The sequence below is a fragment of the Anoplopoma fimbria genome, chromosome 20, assembly GCF_027596085.1.
Source record: "Anoplopoma fimbria isolate UVic2021 breed Golden Eagle Sablefish chromosome 20, Afim_UVic_2022, whole genome shotgun sequence".
In the NCBI taxonomy this organism is placed as follows: Eukaryota; Metazoa; Chordata; class Actinopteri; order Perciformes; family Anoplopomatidae; genus Anoplopoma; species Anoplopoma fimbria.
In genome coordinates this window covers 19,139,540-19,157,486 of record NC_072468.1, presented here as the reverse complement: position 1 = coordinate 19,157,486, position 17,947 = coordinate 19,139,540, and the positions used below count along the sequence as shown (strand labels likewise).

At 41.1% G+C, this 17,947-nt stretch overlaps 1 protein-coding gene across 1 annotated transcript; it reads right to left on the bottom strand.

Annotated features, from left to right (window-relative positions):
• Nucleotides 1-172: 172 nt before the first annotated feature.
• Nucleotides 173-16,962, bottom strand: bcl3 (BCL3 transcription coactivator). The gene is made up of 9 exons (XM_054621826.1): nt 16,080-16,962; nt 15,207-15,327; nt 8,441-8,549; nt 3,254-3,455; nt 2,258-2,346; nt 2,060-2,137; nt 1,666-1,833; nt 1,075-1,174; nt 173-979 (listed from the first exon to the last, which is right to left on the bottom strand). The coding sequence occupies exons 1-9, from the start codon at nt 16,621-16,623 to the stop codon at nt 861-863; spliced, it is 1,530 nt and encodes a 509-aa protein (XP_054477801.1). The 5' UTR covers nt 16,624-16,962; the 3' UTR covers nt 173-860.
• Between the last annotated feature and the right edge of the window lie 985 nt (nt 16,963-17,947).

Genomic DNA, 17,947 nt, shown 5'->3' with positions numbered 1-17,947 from the left:
TCACAGCGCGGCTTTCAAATCCGCGAATGTTGCTGCGGGATAAACGGACAAAATCCAGACAAACGTGAATCTGTTGGACACATTTTATGTAAAAAAAAAAAAAAAAAAAAATATATATATATATATATCAACAACTTTTGACAGTGATAAAACACACACACACACACACACACACACACACACACACACACACACACACACACACACACACACACACTGAAAGGTACTGTGGACATATATTATTAAAAATAGCACAAAGAAGAACATTAACTGTGCAATATGAAGCAGGTCAAGTTACATTGTCCAGCAGACTGGAATTTTAAAAGACTTTAAGATGTCAAAAAATTTACATTTGGTGCCCTTCATTTCCTGTCATGTATAAAAATAAAATAAAATAAAAAGTAAATGCAAAATGACATTTAAAAAAGAGACTCAGAGTTCACTGAGCTTAAACCCATGTCCATCATTTACTGACATCTCCGAGCGGTTTCAAAGAACAGTCCTTTATGTTCAGCCTCGATTGCATGTACAGTAGTGGCACATTTCTATTGCTTCATGGAGAACTCTAGCAGTAGCTTGTCAGTTGCTAGTTTAGTCCCAGTGAGCAGCTGAATGAGCAGGGAAATAGCAGGCAGGCACTCTGTTTAGACACCTAAACCCAAGGAGGGATGCATCTTTCTGCATGGAGTCCAAGAAAAGAAGGCCAGTTTGTAGGGAAGATTCATTTCAGGTGCAGTCTTTTGCTGGTTTATCATCCCATTAGCTGAACCTTCTTTTGGGTGTCCTTGTGGGCATTGAAGTCTCTTTTTTGGTCATCTGTGTGGAGGTAGTTGCAAATTGGACTCAACAGTAACTTTGAGCTAGTAAAATGGAAATACAAGCGTAGATGGAGTATTTGGAGAATGGGAGGCGCTATGATGAGGGGTGTGTGGTGTAGTCAACGGTGAACAACCACGACTGTGGTTAGGCGATGGGGACCCTAAAGGAAAAGCAAAGTGCACAAATTAGTACATATTAAATACAGATATTTACAATAAGTGTCTGTTTATGCCTGTCTGTATTGCATTTTCTTACCATTATCTGTAAAGTTGCTCCCGTGTGGTGAGACAGACACACAGTGTTGATCTTGAACTCTGATCTGATTGGAGCCTCTCCCTCGTAACACATCTGCTATCTGCAAAAAGATTTACAGTTGTTTAGAAACTTGCACTCGAAACCTAAAAATGTATGTCACAGTGATCTATAAAAAAGACGACTCTTTAGTTAAACAAGAATGTATCCCGTGCACCATTCAGGTTTGTCCTCTAGAGGGAAGAATACACACATTTACATTCCATTTCCAACCATTTCTTCATACTATTATAAACAGAGCTGAGTTCATTAGATTTTGCAATTGTTTGCATCTGTTCTGACGTAATTGATGTATTGGTGTAATTCGTAGAAATTATAATGAGTGATTGGAAATTTGAACAATCACAAGGTACTCGTCATTCTCAATTTGGTAACCATTTGGTGTTCACTGTTTTCTTGACACTACCTGAATTGTTCTAAAGTAGCAACTCACAACTATATAACAATGGTGAAACAAACAATACACTAAGAATGGATTTTTTGGCATGGTCTGTGTTAAAACAGATTTTTTTTTCCTGTCATCCTTTTGCTCACTTTCTTGTTCTTGGCCACCATCACAGGGGTGTCATTGTGGTAGTTCTTGAGGCTGCTGTCAGCTCCACTCTTCAGCAGCAGCCGCACTGTGTCCACCTGACCTCGGCCACAGGCGCTGTGCAGGGCTGTGTTCCTACTGTATGACTGGCTGTTGACATCACAGCCTCTCTGCAAGAGAAAAACAAGAAGTTGAGAAGCATGTGGTTAATAAGGAAAGCCAAAGGAATGCAGTTAAGCATAGAAAGTGAAACAGAAAACAGATCCATTGAGAGGGTGAGTTAGATAAGATAGGTGAAGAGACATGAGCTGGAAGGAGAAAACCAGAATGATCAAATAGAGCTGAGTCACAACCCTTTTCTCCCCTCCTTCCTCCCTGCCCACACACCCTCTTTACCTCAATGAGGAAGTGGACCATGTCTGCGTTGTTGCTCTCCACTGCGTGCATGAGAGGACTCTGGCCACTCTTGATGTCCTGATTAGAGAGGAAAAAAAGCACCATGGGAAAAGTCAGAGGATGCACTGACGGTAAATGTCAAATTGATGATGTTGTAAAACTTAGTCAGTGCTGAGTCAGTGCAGCGAAGGGACCAACCATAGCATTGATGTCAGCTCCTGCATCCAGCAGCATTCTGGCCAAATCTATATGGCCACGCAGCACCGCCAGATGGAGAGGGCTCAAACCTGAGAAAAGGGACAAAGCAGAACCTGAGTTTCACAGTGAGCATCTGCAAATACACATAGGCACATACAGTTTGCACAAATTCTGAATGCACATACACACTCCTGCCTGAAGCCGATCGACATATACTAACTTCCCACACAGTTAAATTCTCAGAGACATAGGCAGTTTACGGCACATTTTCAAAACAAAGGCAGGGTAGTGGTTTGTTACGGATTCTAAAACTTTAAAGTCAAACCAAAATATGAAATAACAGACATCGCAAAATGCTCAGGCAAGTAATCTTCTGGAAGTGTTTTTTCTGGTTTTGTGAAGCAAAATAACTAAAAGCTGGTGTGCGATGCTTTGTTGGGACTGGACAAAAAATCTCTGATTCAAAGCTATTGAAATGATTGTAGGTAGTAGCTGCTGTCAGGTTGTTAGATCTAATCCCTCCATAAAAACAAAATATCACTAATAAACTTTATAGATGTCAATATTTTTTGGGGCTGTCCCCTGTACCCAGACATGCCCTTAAAAATGTCTCTTGTGCTGCGACATCAGAGGCATATGATGGAGACATGGCAATGTGACTAGACTACACCAGACTCTTTCCGCCCAAACACTCTAAAACATCCAACCCCATCCCTATCTGAACAAGAGTTCACACCTTTCACAACCCCCAACAAACTAGTTAGGTAGCCTGCGTGGTTGTTCAACTATTTGACCATTTTACTACTTGCACGTGTATTGTTAATTACTCTGTATCAAAGTTTCTGCAATACGTAGATGTAAATGAAAACTGGGTCCCAAACACAAAGGGAGTGTATGAGAAGTTAGCAAGTCTGAGACAAAGTCTATTAATTATATCCAAATCAAATGCTCTTAATTTGATAATGACATTGCTGAGGTTCATATCCGACAACTTACCCTCATAGTTTCTGCTCTCCAAGCATGTGGAGGATTGGGAGTGAGAAAGCACAACAGACAGACAGTGAGGCTGGTCATATTCGCAGCAGAGGTGGAGCGCCGTTTGGCCGTTACGGTCTAAGGCAGCAGGGTCGGCCCCGTCTCTCAATAAAGCCTCCACCATGTTTGCCTGAAGGGTGATCACTGCCAGATGAAGAGGAGTCTGAGGGGGAGGATGAGAGCAAAAGTGACAGTTTAAACAAGCCTGTGTGTTCGGGTCCATAACCACAAAAGGCAGTATATTGTCTCTCAAAATAGAATTTTTCACACTGCAGTTCACACAACTCAGCATTCAGACCTGGCTCTGTCTGAGGATAAACAAATCTGCCTACCAGCCCCTCTCATAAACATGTTATATCTTGTTATATCTATAACTCAGAATTTTACTAGCTGTTCATCATTGTTTCCAATCTTTATGCTAAACTAAACCTGCAGCTGGCTGAGGCTGCATATTTACTATTCAGACATGAGAGTGGTATGATCTCCTCTAATTCTCAGCAAGAAAGCCAAGTTGTTGAAAAATTCTGCTGCCAGGCAGAGATACTAAGAAGGAGTTTTAAAATCAAAATATCTATGAGAAAAGTAATGAATAACAGACCTAAATGACAAGGTATACATTTAAAAAATCTTCTCAATTATCGCCACATTCTTGCAAGTGAGCTTGAAGGAAGAGTGTTATTATTTCTAGTAAAGGCCTTCTTTCAACTCTAACCTGTTCTACAGGTTAAAGGTCAGAGACACAATAGAAACTATGCCAGTAAGAACAGGCCAACGCCTTACATAAAGAAACAAGGAACCATTTCGATAATGGTTACTACGGGATTTCAGGCAATTATGAGGTGCACACCTTACACGTACATGCACATACACAATGCCAAAATTAATAGTTGGCAGCAATCAAATCAAAGTCCAAAAAATATCTGACTGTAAAAGACAAGACCATTGCTCCAGTAATCCCTTAGCATCATCAACAACAACACCAACCCGAGCAGGAGACTGTGTGGTTAATTCGAAAGTAAGAGGAACCTGTTCTGCAGCCTGCAAGTAAAGGAAAAACTAAAATTACGCAGGTCACCAGGTGTTTGCTTGGGTGAAGTGCTGAATGAGTTCACTTGAGCAATCTAGGATATTCCTCTGGGTGAGATCAGCATGTATCATCCTGTTGATGATTATATCAACTCCGACCGGGGAGGGCAATGACAACCGTCTGTTTAGATTAAGCAATGCAATATTTCAGTCATAAAAGGAATTTCCTTTTAAACTGGACTTTTTGGGAGCTATTGAGGTTTCACAATAACCGCAACAATCAGGAACAGATTGTTGCTCCAAGTTTCTCTTTTGCTGTACAATTTGTTTTACTGTACGTGTGTGTGTGTGTGTGTGTGTGTGTGTGTGTGTGTGTGTGTGTGTGTGTGTGTGTGTGTGTGTGTGTGTGTGTGTGTGTGTTTGTGCTGTACATGTGTGTGTGCTATGGATTTGTTCCAGTAAAGACTATTAAAAAAAAAGAATTGTCGAGCAGTGGGAGAGCGTCTTCATGGAATTCCTTTAGTGTGTCAATGCCAGTGTTCCTCCTCTCAGCTCCTGTTTCCCTGAATCCTGTGACTCACACACACGCATACGGATAAAAGAACACACACAAAGTGCACAAACTCACACACACATACATATTCCTCCGCAAATTTCCTATAAGTCATTGTGAAAAGCAACACTTCTATTTTGACCCCACATAGCCCTAGCAAAATGTGCATAGTAGAATTCTCGTCAATGATTTCCAGCGCTTAACAAATTACCTTCCACAGTGAAGCCTTTTAAGGCCTTAAAAATAGAACTCTCCGAGTTGGCATAGTCTAGCTGTCGCTTCCTGTAAAGGATTTCAGAGTGACTAAAACAAAAATCCAGCAAGATAAGAGGAAGGGAGTGAGGGGGGTGCAGGGTGGAGAGATGGAGGAATGAGGAAGAAACGGAAGCAGCAGAGGGGAGTCCAGGGGAAAGACAGGATAACAAGGGAAAATCCCTTTTCTTTCCCCTGGGTCTGTCTCTGCACACTTGCATTCCTGCAAAATGAGCGGATCAACATGAGGTAGGTAAAAAGATGAGAGGAGAATTCCGGGCATGAAGACCAGCCCCGGGCTGTAGGCCGTTCAAGGCAACACTAAGAGACAGAGACTGTTCTTCTGTGGTGCACACTATAGGGTAAAACAAGCCCAGTTGCACAAATAAACATCACACGCTTTTACGTCAGTGTTGTTGACAGTTATGCTGATAGCATCAGCCAGAGCATCAGTTATGGTTAGAAACCCTAAATTCTATGAAGATATGAAAAAAGACAACAGACACAGGACGAGACAGAGAGAGGCAGCCCGAGAGAGAGAGAGAGAGAGAGAGAGAGAGAGATGGGGGGAGAGAGAGAGTGAGACACGCACAGTAAGGGAAAGTCCCTGTAAACTACCCTCTGAACCAAGGTATGTTGAGAAACAGCCCAACGCAGGGGGGGGGGGGGGGGGGGGGGGGGGGGTCATGTGACTTCTCGGAACGAGGAAACTAAAGAACACACAAACACACACTCACAGATGTCTCGCTCGTGCACAAACCCTCACACTAAATTTAAAAAATGGCAAGTTACCAGCATACACGTAAACAAACTGATAATAGCTGTTATTTTAATTGACATGAACAAAAGATTTCCACAGTACAGTGAATGTGACCATTTACAGACATGTCTTTTAAGAAGCAATTTTTTGAATTATTGCAGACGACCTGCATATTGCATTGTAGAAGTAACATGCATTTTAGTGGATGTCTTTAATCTAAAGCACATGACCATTAGTGCATGTTTTAGTGTGGGTGGCCCATGGGGATTCAGTCCCAAAGCCCCACTAGTGTCAGTGCAACACATTGCACGATCAGCTGTGGAGCGAGCAGCAAAACGTTGTCTACTATAGTGTGTGTTTGTGCAGCCACACTGATACCATGACCAGTGTGGGAGTATCAAACAGCTGTCTCTACATTTATAGTAGTTTGGGGAGTGGAAGGCAAATCAACTACTGACACTTGCAGTATTGTTCAGTTGTAGTACTGATAGTAACACTCTGTCAGAAAGTTCCATATTCAAAACCACAGAAACTCAGGATATGTCATCAATATTGGAAAAGCTATATTTTTTATTTTTTATTTTTTTGTCTAAACCTATTGTTTTGAAAAATAAAAAGTTCCCGTTTGAAGTCTGTTCTATATGCCTGATATTCAGTTAAAAAAACCACACAATCTGGTAGGCAAATTACTTTGACGGGACCTGTGCCTGAAAATCTCCCTTTTTTGGTTATAATTATATGTGTGTGGCATAAGATTTGTGAGTGTGTGAAAAGAGACTTTGTGTGTGTGTGTGTGTGTGTGTGTGTGTGTGTGTGTGTGTGTGTGTGTGTGTGTGTGTGTGTGTGTGTGTGTGTGTGTGTGTGTGTGTGTGTGTGTGTGTGTGTGTCGTGTGCATGCATTTTCTTACACAGGGTAGAGACAGGATATCGCAAAACCTATGCTTTCAAAGCCTCAGCGATGAGGAAAGACAACAACTGAAGATCGCACCAGCATTATTTCTGGTAAGCGAGCCTGTGGTGTCCTGTGTGGTGTGAAACCCCAGACTTGAGGACTAAAGCTCTGCAAGGCTCAGGTGCTTTCTCTGCTGAAGGATGAAAAAGAGAAAGCTGGCAGAGTGCAGAGCAGGAGAGCGAGGAGGTGGAGACAACATAGGGAGGAGTGTTGGCTCAAGGCCAGTGGTTGGGACAGCCCTAGATTGGGAAACACTCAAAGAAAATTCCTTGTGCACGTTCCAGTAAAGTACAAAGTAGTTTATATATTGAGGTTACAATTTAGGGAGCTTAAGGACACAGTCTCTTTTACGTAAGACAGACTAGTCACCTCAATGAAAGTTCATTTTGTACATTTGTCCATTATTATTGTGAATAGTCAAAACTGCCCTGGACAGAGAATGTTAGTCCGACTCTTAATATGCAAGAAATTTTTTAATTATGATCATTCATTTTCAGTAACCGCTTATCCTGCTAAGGGTCGCGCGGGGGGGCTGGAGCCGATCCCAGCTGTCATTGGGCGAAGGCAGGGACACACTGTACAGGTCGCCAGATTATCGCAGGGCTGATATTTACAGACAGACAACCATTCACGCTCACATCCACACCTACGGGCAATTTAGCGTCATCAATTAACCTAAGGTGCATGTCTTTGGACTGTGGGAGGAAGCCGGAGAACCCGGAGAGAACCTGCAAACTCCACACAGAAGGCCGTCTAGCCCGGTAATGTGAGGCGACAGTGCTATCCACTACACCACGTGCAGCCCCTGTAATTATGATAAAAATATATAATTTCTAAAAAAATTAAAAAATTGTATATGAGTTTAAAGTGACATGTTTGCAACTTACTTTTCCAACCTGTTCATTTGTTTTTAGTTAAGGCAAAATAATGAGATATGAGTGCATGGTTCACAAGTTTTAATGGTAGTCACATTTTGCTCAGCTTAAATTTTGGCTGTCTCATTTTAATTTTACAACATGGTAAACCCATGATTCCAACCCTGAAAGTCCTTAACTAGAGGGAAACCGAAACACTATGTACAAAATAGAACAAAATGCTGGAAAACACACGTAGTCCTTCCGAGCATATGCATGGTTTTGGCTTATGCCAAGTACAGGTGAAGAAATCAGGAAGGGTGAATTCCACTGCATAACCATCACCCGCCATGACTGTAAGAGTATGCATAACCTAGTGCAAGGCAAAGAGGAAACCAAGGCACTTCCTCTTTCATTCTTTTCCATGTTACTGTTATCAGATGGGTGAGGCAGCAGGGGAGTGTGTTTTACATGCTGTGGTTGTCGGGGCCCGAAAACCCCATCACATTTCTATTCCACGTCAAACTTTTATTATACTGACTGACGCTGAGCCCCGTGTGTCATGAAATAGAACTGAAACATTGAAAAAAAAAAAATCTGTGCATTGGACGACTGCCATATTTGAAGGAAAGACATTTTTCATTTTACCTCAAATGTCAAACTATTGATTTGAATTCTGCATTTGCAAAAGTAACGACAGCAGCTGTGTGTGCATGCATGTATGTGTGTATTTAAAGTGCATTTGTTTTACCTGACGGAGGTTGTTGTAGACATCAAGGCCTCTGCGAGCCAACAGCAGGAGTTGGATCAGTTTGCAGACGAGGGCCAACTCCTCGTGTACCACTGCTATGTGGAGAGCTCTGTAATGAATACAATAACAACAACAAAAACAGTTGAAAGCAAAATGCTGAAGAAGATTACAAAGGGTTTTTAAATGGGTCACAGGTTTATGACATTGTGACCAACTGACACTTAACTTCTTGGCTTAAGTAGAAAGATTCCAGATTTAATAACTTATCAGAACTAACACTTCATGTGTGTAATATATAGGTAAGGATAATGTATACGTAAGTGCAATAATCTCCACAACAGCATGGCAATTTTTTTGTTATTATTGTATGTTTTGTTTTATTCTCCATACCATGTTATCATGATCCTGGGCACAGAAATAAATTAAATGAAACAAATCACTTTCCTCCGTTTCAGCAATAAAGTCAGTCAAGAGGTCAACTTAAACCAAAAGATCAACATTTTGGGAAATTTTGTTTATTTGCTCTCTTAACAAGAGTAAGATGAGATCCGATTAATACCACCCTAAGGTCTGTCGCTTAAATATAAGGTTACAGCAGCTGGTTAGTTTAGAATAAAGACTGTATAACAAAATCCACCTCCCAGCACCTCTACAGCTCACGTTATCTTATTGTTTATTCTGTACAACGAAACAAAGTGTTTAATCACATTATGTATTGGATTTGTTTCTGGATCGGAAGATTCAAGTTGTTTTTTGGTTTCTAACTTCGAAGGTTTTGTACAGATTTAACAAATTAGTTAATAAGGTTTGTATATGAGGTAAAGAGATTTTGAGTGAATATGTTTTTTGATGTGATGGTTCTTCAGACAGAGCCAGGCTAGCTTTACCCATTTCTCATATTTTCATATTTTTCATCATTTGGGATGGCCTCAAATCTGACCTGTGAAAAATTGTCATATACAGGTACATCTCTCCCTGCATTTAACCCATCTGCTGTGAAGCCTCCGGGGAGCAACTAGGTTCAGTGTCTCACTCAAGGACACTTCAACATAGTGATTGGTTAATGGACTTGCATTTATATAGCGCCTTTCTAGTCTTCCAGTCACTCAAACTGTGCAATACATGTGAACATTCAAGGACACTTTGACATGCGGACTGGATGAGTCGGGGATCATAACGGCAACCTTGTGGTTAAAGGACACGCGCCACAGCCGGCCCCAACTTGAAAAAAAAACTTGATCACTCTAAATTATCCAAGGAATAGTTAAACCGAGGAGCTTCACAGATAGACGCACAGGCCTGACTCACACCAGCCTTATCACAGCCTTATCAAGATTAAGGGGAAACCACTATCTGTGGTCTCTACATGAAGCGAAAGAACAAACGCAGGCCAAAGTTTAGGACAGGGAAAAGTAGAAAACCAAGCAGGGGGAGGGGCATACTGTAGAAAACCATGTAGCAGTTTACACGTTTTTCTTTTTCAAGACAGCAGCTTCCAGTAAGAGCCAGACTGATTTTATGTCACTTCCTGTTGTCAGCAACAATAGCAGCATTCTTATCTAGCTCTATGTGATGTGAAATCAGTCTATTAAGCTGTATGGTTTCTGACAGGGGCTTTCTGTAGGTACACTAAGTCAGCTTCATCCAATGGATAGACATACATTCAGACATACAGTCAAATCATGGTACAGGAAACAAGGGAGCTTCTTTAGAAGTTAAAAGAATACGTTGCATAGAATTTGTGGTCAGAAAATAAGCTCTTACAGTGACAAAATCACTTGCAACACTTCCTCTCAGCAAATAGTCCCACTGACGTGAAGTCCTTAACGACACTAATTTCCTGCCCTTAGAGATATAGATTATAGATCTCTTTGAGTAAACAACAGACACTCTTCTGCAACCCTTGAACGCTTTTCTGCACATTTTATTAAAACTGGTATGTGTTCAAGGAATCTATTCATCAACCTTATTAAAGTATCACATTACTCTAATGATCTCTTCTAACCACATATAAACCTTACAGCTTACATAATCTCTATATAAATCATGGAAACTCTTTGACAACTTGATGAAGGCAAGTATGAACAGAATAAAGCCTTTGGTCTGTTAAACTGAAGGGTAAGCATGTGCCAACCTTTACTTAGTGGTTGCAGGAAGAAAAAAAACAGCCATGCTCTACAATGTCTCTGCATATAATTAAACTTACAATTTTACCACCAAAAAAACTAATTCAAATCGTGGATAAGCAGTGCATGCATGTGTACAAACATGCATAATTGCTCAGGAATGAGAAAACTAAATGGTCCTGTGCAGGAGAAGGCTGAAAGTGCAACTGCAATAAACAATCAGATGATTTACGAACAGCATAAAAAAGCAGAACTGTATGTTTGAACAGGAGTAAGCAAGTCCCTGTTCCTGTAACTGAGCTCAGAATAGTGAACACATCTGTATCAAAAAAGATCTATTTATCATATTGTACAGTAAAGTACATGCTATCATCACCCCTCATTTGCCTTTAAAATCCCCTCCAGTGTCTCAGCAACAAATCCTATAGTGATTGGAGAGATCGATCCAGCTACAGCATATCCACAGTCAGATATAGATATTTATCTCTCTCAGCATTGAACTCATATAATATATATAATAATAATATATATAATATAACTCTAATGTGTCAATAGTTGCCTTCGTAAAGGTATAATATGACTTTTTCTCTCTTTATACACTACTCTATCAGCATCCATCTCTTTCTTTTTCCTCTCAAGATGAAACTGTACTGTTTCTAGTTCCTGGAAGTGGGGCAGACCACAGCCCCAGATAACCCCAGGCACAGCGGCACTGACGTAGACAGGATTTACACTGACGGTCCCAGTGTAACTGTGTGTGTGTGTGCGTGTGAGTGAGTGTGTGTGTGTGTGTATGTGCATGTGTGTTAGCGCGAGAGAGAGAGAGAGAGAGAGAGAAGAGAGAAAAAGAGAGAGAAAGAAGGCAAAAGGCTACGAGAAAAGGGAGCACCGTGTGGTATCCTGTTTGGTGTGGATGGTGAGAACGTAGCCCAACTGAATGATTCGACTGAAGCCTAACACATCCTGTGGTCTGTGGACCAGCTGAGCAATGAGGTGATGTGTCAGGGTGTGTGAATAGTAAACAAAAGGGAATCAGAGATGCAACACAGTCCAGTTAACAATAAATGATGGTTTATGGTCCACTACATCAATATCTTGTTGGTATGTGTATTCATGGGGGAAACCTGGATGAGGAAGCATTTTGTTGTTTTGTGGACTCTGGGTTTAAGTAACTGTTTGAACTCAATGCTTGGATGATTTAGTGTATTGAACATTTGAATATATCAAATATCAGGTTGTCAAAGTCGACAGAAAACCTGGGCTTGCAAAGGTTGTTCAAGACACAATCACGCAGACAGTGTTAACTCGCATTCACTCTCTCATACTATGACATCAGTAAAACAGGTCGGAGGAGGACTGTAGACCCAGGTCATATAACACAGTGACCCGTTCACACCATAAGAAAACACTGTCTTTTCCTATGTTGTTGCTTCACTTTAAACAGGGACTAAGTGTCTGGCTATGGGACTCAATATAGATGGGAAAACTTTGATTACTGTCACTACTTAGATTAGATGGTTCGAGTAATGCGCTCAAGGATGTGTGTAAATCTGCAGATTATACAATGCAAAATGAGAGAAAGAAAAAAGAGGTACATCTGTAGGGACAAGTTGATGTGTTGATGATTTTAGAGAATATCTTAGCGCAAACGTATTTTTTTGCTGGTATAGTGTGTTTCATGCTCGTGGCGTGGCTCTACAGAGGGCATTACGAGTTATTCTATTGGTACAACACTTTGTTCCAGACTAACATATCACAAGAATTTGACGGGTTGCCATGAAATTTGGCACGGATGGCAATGGTAACCAAAGGATGAATCCTAATTACTTTTTTGATCCTCTGGCTTTTCTTCTAGCACCTTGATTTTGACACAATGAACTGTTGAAGCTTTTTCGTCCATTTTCTTGTTTTTTTCCCATACCTAGAAACTACATTTCCATCAACCTATACTGTTCTTCAAATTTATTTGCATGCTAACACGATGGTGAACATGTTTAACATTACCCGCTTAACATCAGCATGTTAGAGCTGTAACTGTGAGCATGTTGCCATGCCGACAAATCCATTTAATTCAAAGCATGTGTTTAACCTCACAGTACAACTGGTGTGGATGTAGACTTTTAATCTTGTTTTGGTGTTTGTGTGTCTTTTCTGAAACAAAAAGCTGAATGTTAATATCTGGACCAGGGCATGTACAGATTGGAAATGCCGTAAAAAACAAGAACAAAGTATTGGGTCTACACGCCACTCAACACATATGCACATCTCACATCACAAATGATAGCGTGGATAACCAAGTGACGCATAACAGAAATGGGGAGAGAGAGAGAGAGAGAGACAGAGAGAGAGAGATGAAGCTGATAGAAGAAAGCGGTAAATGAGGAAGTAAGGAGCGGATGTTTGGGTTTTTTGAGACCATTCATTTAAAAACACAGAGAAGAAAAGAGAGAACGACACAGACACCTGAGAAAAACCGCAAGCGTGTTGAAAAAGTGAGCACTCACTGGTTTTCCCGAAACTAAGGGGCTCAGAGGCGCTGAGAACAGATTATGAACACCCCATTGACGTAAGAGGAGGCGCATGCTCGCTGTCACTTATATTATGCATACACGCACGCACACACACATGTGCATACAGTCAGTGTGAAGGTGGGCTGAGAATCTTTCTTTCTGCAGAATTCACACTAAGGTTCAAACAACCGCAAAGTAGGTACTACACAAACCAGCCAAGGTCTGAACTGCATTACAAAGGGGTTATATTTTATGAAAATTCTCTGCAGTGCAGCTTTGTTGCATTAAATCACTACTCATAAGATATTGTTCATATCAGTTCTTCTTTTTGGTTTTGTGTCTGCACTGCAAATTTGTTTGAGATTTATTGAAATGACACAAGTGAAGGTGAAAAATAAGAATAGGTATAGTTTGCAAAAGTTTAAGAAGCCACACGGTCAAATACGTATAAATATTCACACTTATACCTTTGCAAGTATAAAAAATAAAAAAATACTTTTTATCATGGCTATTGTGGGAGTCATCGTACATTGCATTCCTCACATTCCCTGGCTACTATCTGTTAATAGCGGATGTGTCATAGTGATTATGAGTCTCTGAGGCAGATATGGGACAATAACCAGCTGTGACATGTCACGGGACTTTCGGCTTCACTACATGATGGTCATCACGGGTTTGTTTCGATTGGATGCAAATAATGCTGCCAGAAACATCAAAGTCATTTAATTCTTGGACATGTTATGTTTTCAGTCATATGACTGTGAGTGTGTGTGTTTGTGTTCTCATTTCAGTTTGACATTTCAGTTTATGTGTGGGCGGGTGGGTGTTAAGACTTTAGACAAAGTAAAGTAACCATGCGTTAAAGTTATGTATTTGCATCGATGTAGTCTCGAGAACTCCTCCAGTGTCCTGTACAGTGTTCTCATTCTCAACCCCCCCCCATCCTAGACTCTGAGATTGAAGAAATTAAAGGTAGAAATTAAAGGTTCGTCAACACACACACTAACACATTCATGCAATGCCTATTTATTCAAGTGCTACATATTCCAGGTTGTTGTGTTAGATCAAAGTCTCCATTGCTACTTCACAAATCATTCCTGGTCTGCAGTGAACCAGTTCTCCAGACAGGAAGTGAAACAGCAGTAAAGAATTTAGGTGGATGGGGTGGGGGACTGACGGTACCTGTTCAATCTTTATCAGGTGAGTCACAGAGTGCATAACAAAGAAACGGAGATGATATTACAGGCATCTCAAAAACCACATCCAGGTTATGCAACCCCATAAGCTTTATTTATGAGGTTAGACTGTTGCTGGTTGTTTGGGTCCAGCCCTGTGAATTTTGTCATATTGACTTGTTACTTATGTTTCCCTTTTTACGAAAGCGGTCATGGTTGCCCTTGAGAAGAGAGGTCAAGTAGTAAAAATGTCAGGCCCCCAGAGAGCAGATCTGAATTGACTGGCAAGGAGCTATGATGCAGGGTGAAATCTCACAGGACTTCGTCATGCAAGAAATTTGAACATGTGACAGTGAGAAAAGCTAAGGTTTAAATTATAAGATTTAATGATGATGGTTGCTGGGTCCTGATATTGGGCCTTGCTGGTTCACTGTCACACTGTTATGGCTTACTGGGACATTTGAATTTCTAAATCCGACAAGTTTAAATGTTTGCTTTGGAAAAGACCTATTGGTTCACAAATTTGAGAATGCAGCTCTACAGAAATATATACCAGATTCATTTATCATGTTCCAAGAAGTTAACAATGGTTTTGTTTGTTAAATTGTATCTTTAAATATCAGGCTCAATGTGCACAGTGGGTCACTGGTTCAAACTCTTGGTCTCTACAGGTGTAGATGTGAGCTGGGTCTGCCAGTCTAAAGAAAAATAACAATGAATGCTCTTAATCTGCTGGAAATCCCATGAAAATGTATGACTGTGGTAAAATTTCAGATCTGTGAATGATGCTAAGTTTTAACTGTCAACACAGCCGTCTGACTTAAATGTGCTGATTATAAAAATGCCTACGTTGTAGTTATATGAATCATAGTAATATTTTAAGCTAACTGTCTGCTTTTGATTTAGACAATTTACATAACTTCCAACCAAAGCCAGTTTAAAGATATTAACATACGTGTCTCCGTCTTCATCTTGACGAGTAGCCAGAGCAATACCAGTCAGCAGGCTTTCGGCTTGGTGGGCAAGAGGGTGGTTCAACTCTGGGACGTGGGGTAAACAGTACACTGGGTATGGACCTGAGCAGGAATGACACAGAAAGAGAGAGAGACAGAAAGACATGAAAGGTGGAAGAGAGGAAAAGGAAAATTAGAAAATGATAAAGACATGTACAACATATACAAATGATACGGCTGCCCTGACAAACAGGCAATTTTTTGAAATGTGGAAGTGTGCAACTGTGCATGTAGGTGCATGTGCGTAGTATTCAGTTATGAGTTGACCCAGTGCAGGAGAACAGCTGACTGGACATTTCCTCATTGATTCTGCAGCAGCTGCTGCATCTACTACACTGTATCTTCTTCTAACTGTGACACACCAGTGACAAAATGTATTTAAGAAGGGGGGAGGGCGGGTGGAGTGGGGAGTAGTAATACCAACAAAAAAAAAGTCTTTAGAGAGCCCCTGTAGGTTTGGCCATGATCTGCGTCTGCCAGATACATTTTATAAAATGATGTCAATTTTGATTTACATAAAGATTTACAGTTAAAACAAAGTCTCACCATTCAACAGGGTGCACAGAGACCCTCTATGTCCCATCCTGATTATTTATACCATGCCAAACGTAATAATGATTTTCTTAGAAATCACATAGACCACTTCAGATGAGTACTTTATAGAACTCAGAGCAAAACGTTGAAGTGTAACAAAGTGTCATCAAAAATGATTCTTGTTATATTGTTATAAGTAAGTTATAAGTTATAAGTTACTATATAGTAAAAAGTGATTGAGAACTGGGGTAATAAACTGAATGTTGGTCAGTAACGCTTACCGTAATCAAACTGGGGCAGGAAGCGCATGGGATATCCATCTGGACTGTGTCCTGCCTCTTCAACCCGCCTGAGAGTCACCGGTGCTGCGTCGACCCTGCTTTCACTCGCGGATCTTTCCAGTCGACCGGCGAAACCCTCTCGTAATGTCAAGTCCGTGTGTACCGCAGGGGAAACGCGATCTCCGCTTAACACTGGTGAAACCGGTGACTTTGGCGTTTGGGTCTCCGGCTCCGGCTCTACATGAATCGGGCGTTTCCTAAACGGCAGCCTGCAGGAAGATTTGTCCGCTGGCCGTTTGCGCGAAGCACCGGTGTCTGTGCCCGGTGCGCTCCTGGCCGAGGGGCAGTGTATTTCCAACCTGTCTTTCTCTGTGCACGCTGGGGTTGCAGCTGAGCCCTCTGTCCCTCGGGCGTCTTTGGTGCGACCTTTGCAGTCCGGAGACCTCGACCCGGCGCTCCCACGCTCTCGGTTAGTGGTGCGCAGATCCAGCGGCGCGGTGGCAACCGACTGGTGGTCACCGTTCATTGTCATGATCCTCGGCATCAACCGGGGGCGAGACGCGCAGGATCTGAAGAAGCGTCAGGTGTGTGTGCGCGCTTGTAGAAAAAAAAACACTTCTCGACGTCCAGTGACAGGTTTGGTGGTGGGATCAGTCCAATCCAAAGTGGTCAATAGTGCGCTTTTTCCCCCATCCCCACGAAATCAAATGGGCAGCGATCAAATCATCAGTCTGTGTCCTTTTGTGTCACTGGTGTATTTAAGATAAGCCTTTCAAGTAATTGACTCTTATGCAAATGTGTTTTCGAAGAAGAGCCAATAGAAGTTTGGTGTAGATAATGTGTATCCCAGAGCACCTACAGTAACAACTGCAGGTAGTGCAGAAGCTGCGGATCTGCTTTTAATGAGTGCGGTGCTTTCCCTTTAAGCGCTATAATCGCTTTGTTTCGGTTTAAGGGCAAATTAAAGTGAGTGAAGGAGGGACAAGAGAAAACACTTGGTTGAATTCAAATACATTTCTGCATTTCCGTCCTCTCTCACATCTGTCTGTTTTGCATGCAAGTTCAAAACATCTAATACAGAATTTCTCAAGAAGTTCAAGGATCGGTGCTTTTCTCGGTTCGGGTGCCTTGGGTGCCTTGGGCTTTTGGGCTTATAGCCTACTGTAGCTGACTACCCCTTCTGCATGGTATTTCTTAATTGTTAACATGGACAAAGTAAACTCTTTGACAAGGGGCATGCTCAGAAAGCATACGTTTTTGGTTTTTTTTGTAATTTTCTTTTTCTTCCAATTTTTCTTTGCTTTGAATTCTTAAGTCCTGTTAATAATAATAGGTTATAGAATTATTTTGAACATAATTGCTATTTCCAAAGTTGAGGAGCAGTTATACAGTTCTGTTTAAAATGTGGTCTCTTGTGATAAAGTGTATTTCTGTCATTTATTGCAAAAGCCTAACAGATGGTCCCACTTTATAGATAATAATTCAACAAGCACAGACTGACTAACAATGTGCACAATGATATATAGTCTAATTTTATAATGAAATTGGGCATATTACCATATCTTTTGCCGTTTTGATGTGTTACGGCCAGATCAATGTAACAATAGTCAAAGAGAATCAAAAACAGAAAGGCTTTGAAAGGCAAACTTCCTCTCTGAACTTGTCTGTGCCCTCTTAATGATGTCATGGAAGAGATTTTTTTTAAATGTCATTCTGTTCATTTCTCAGTGCCTTAAGTCAGCAACCATAATGTTGATTTTCACACCGGTGTTTTTACAGTTTAGAACAGACACTATTGTCTCAGTTGTGTTACATTACAGCTGATTGTACTCTTCTATAAATGACAACTTTCTCGAAATATGCTTGAC

Excerpts from the sequence above, each read along its gene's own strand:
- bcl3 (XM_054621826.1), bottom strand. The coding sequence starts at position 16,623 with ATGCCGAGGATCATGACAATGAACGGTGACCACCAGTCGGTTGCCACC. Across the intron at positions 2,347-3,253 it reads GGAGAGCAGAAACTATGAGG|GTTTGAGCCCTCTCCATCTG; the intron begins GTAAGTTGTCGG and ends CCCTTTTCTCAG. Across the intron at positions 2,138-2,257 it reads GAGCTGACATCAATGCTATG|GACATCAAGAGTGGCCAGAG; the intron begins GTTGGTCCCTTC and ends CTCTCTAATCAG.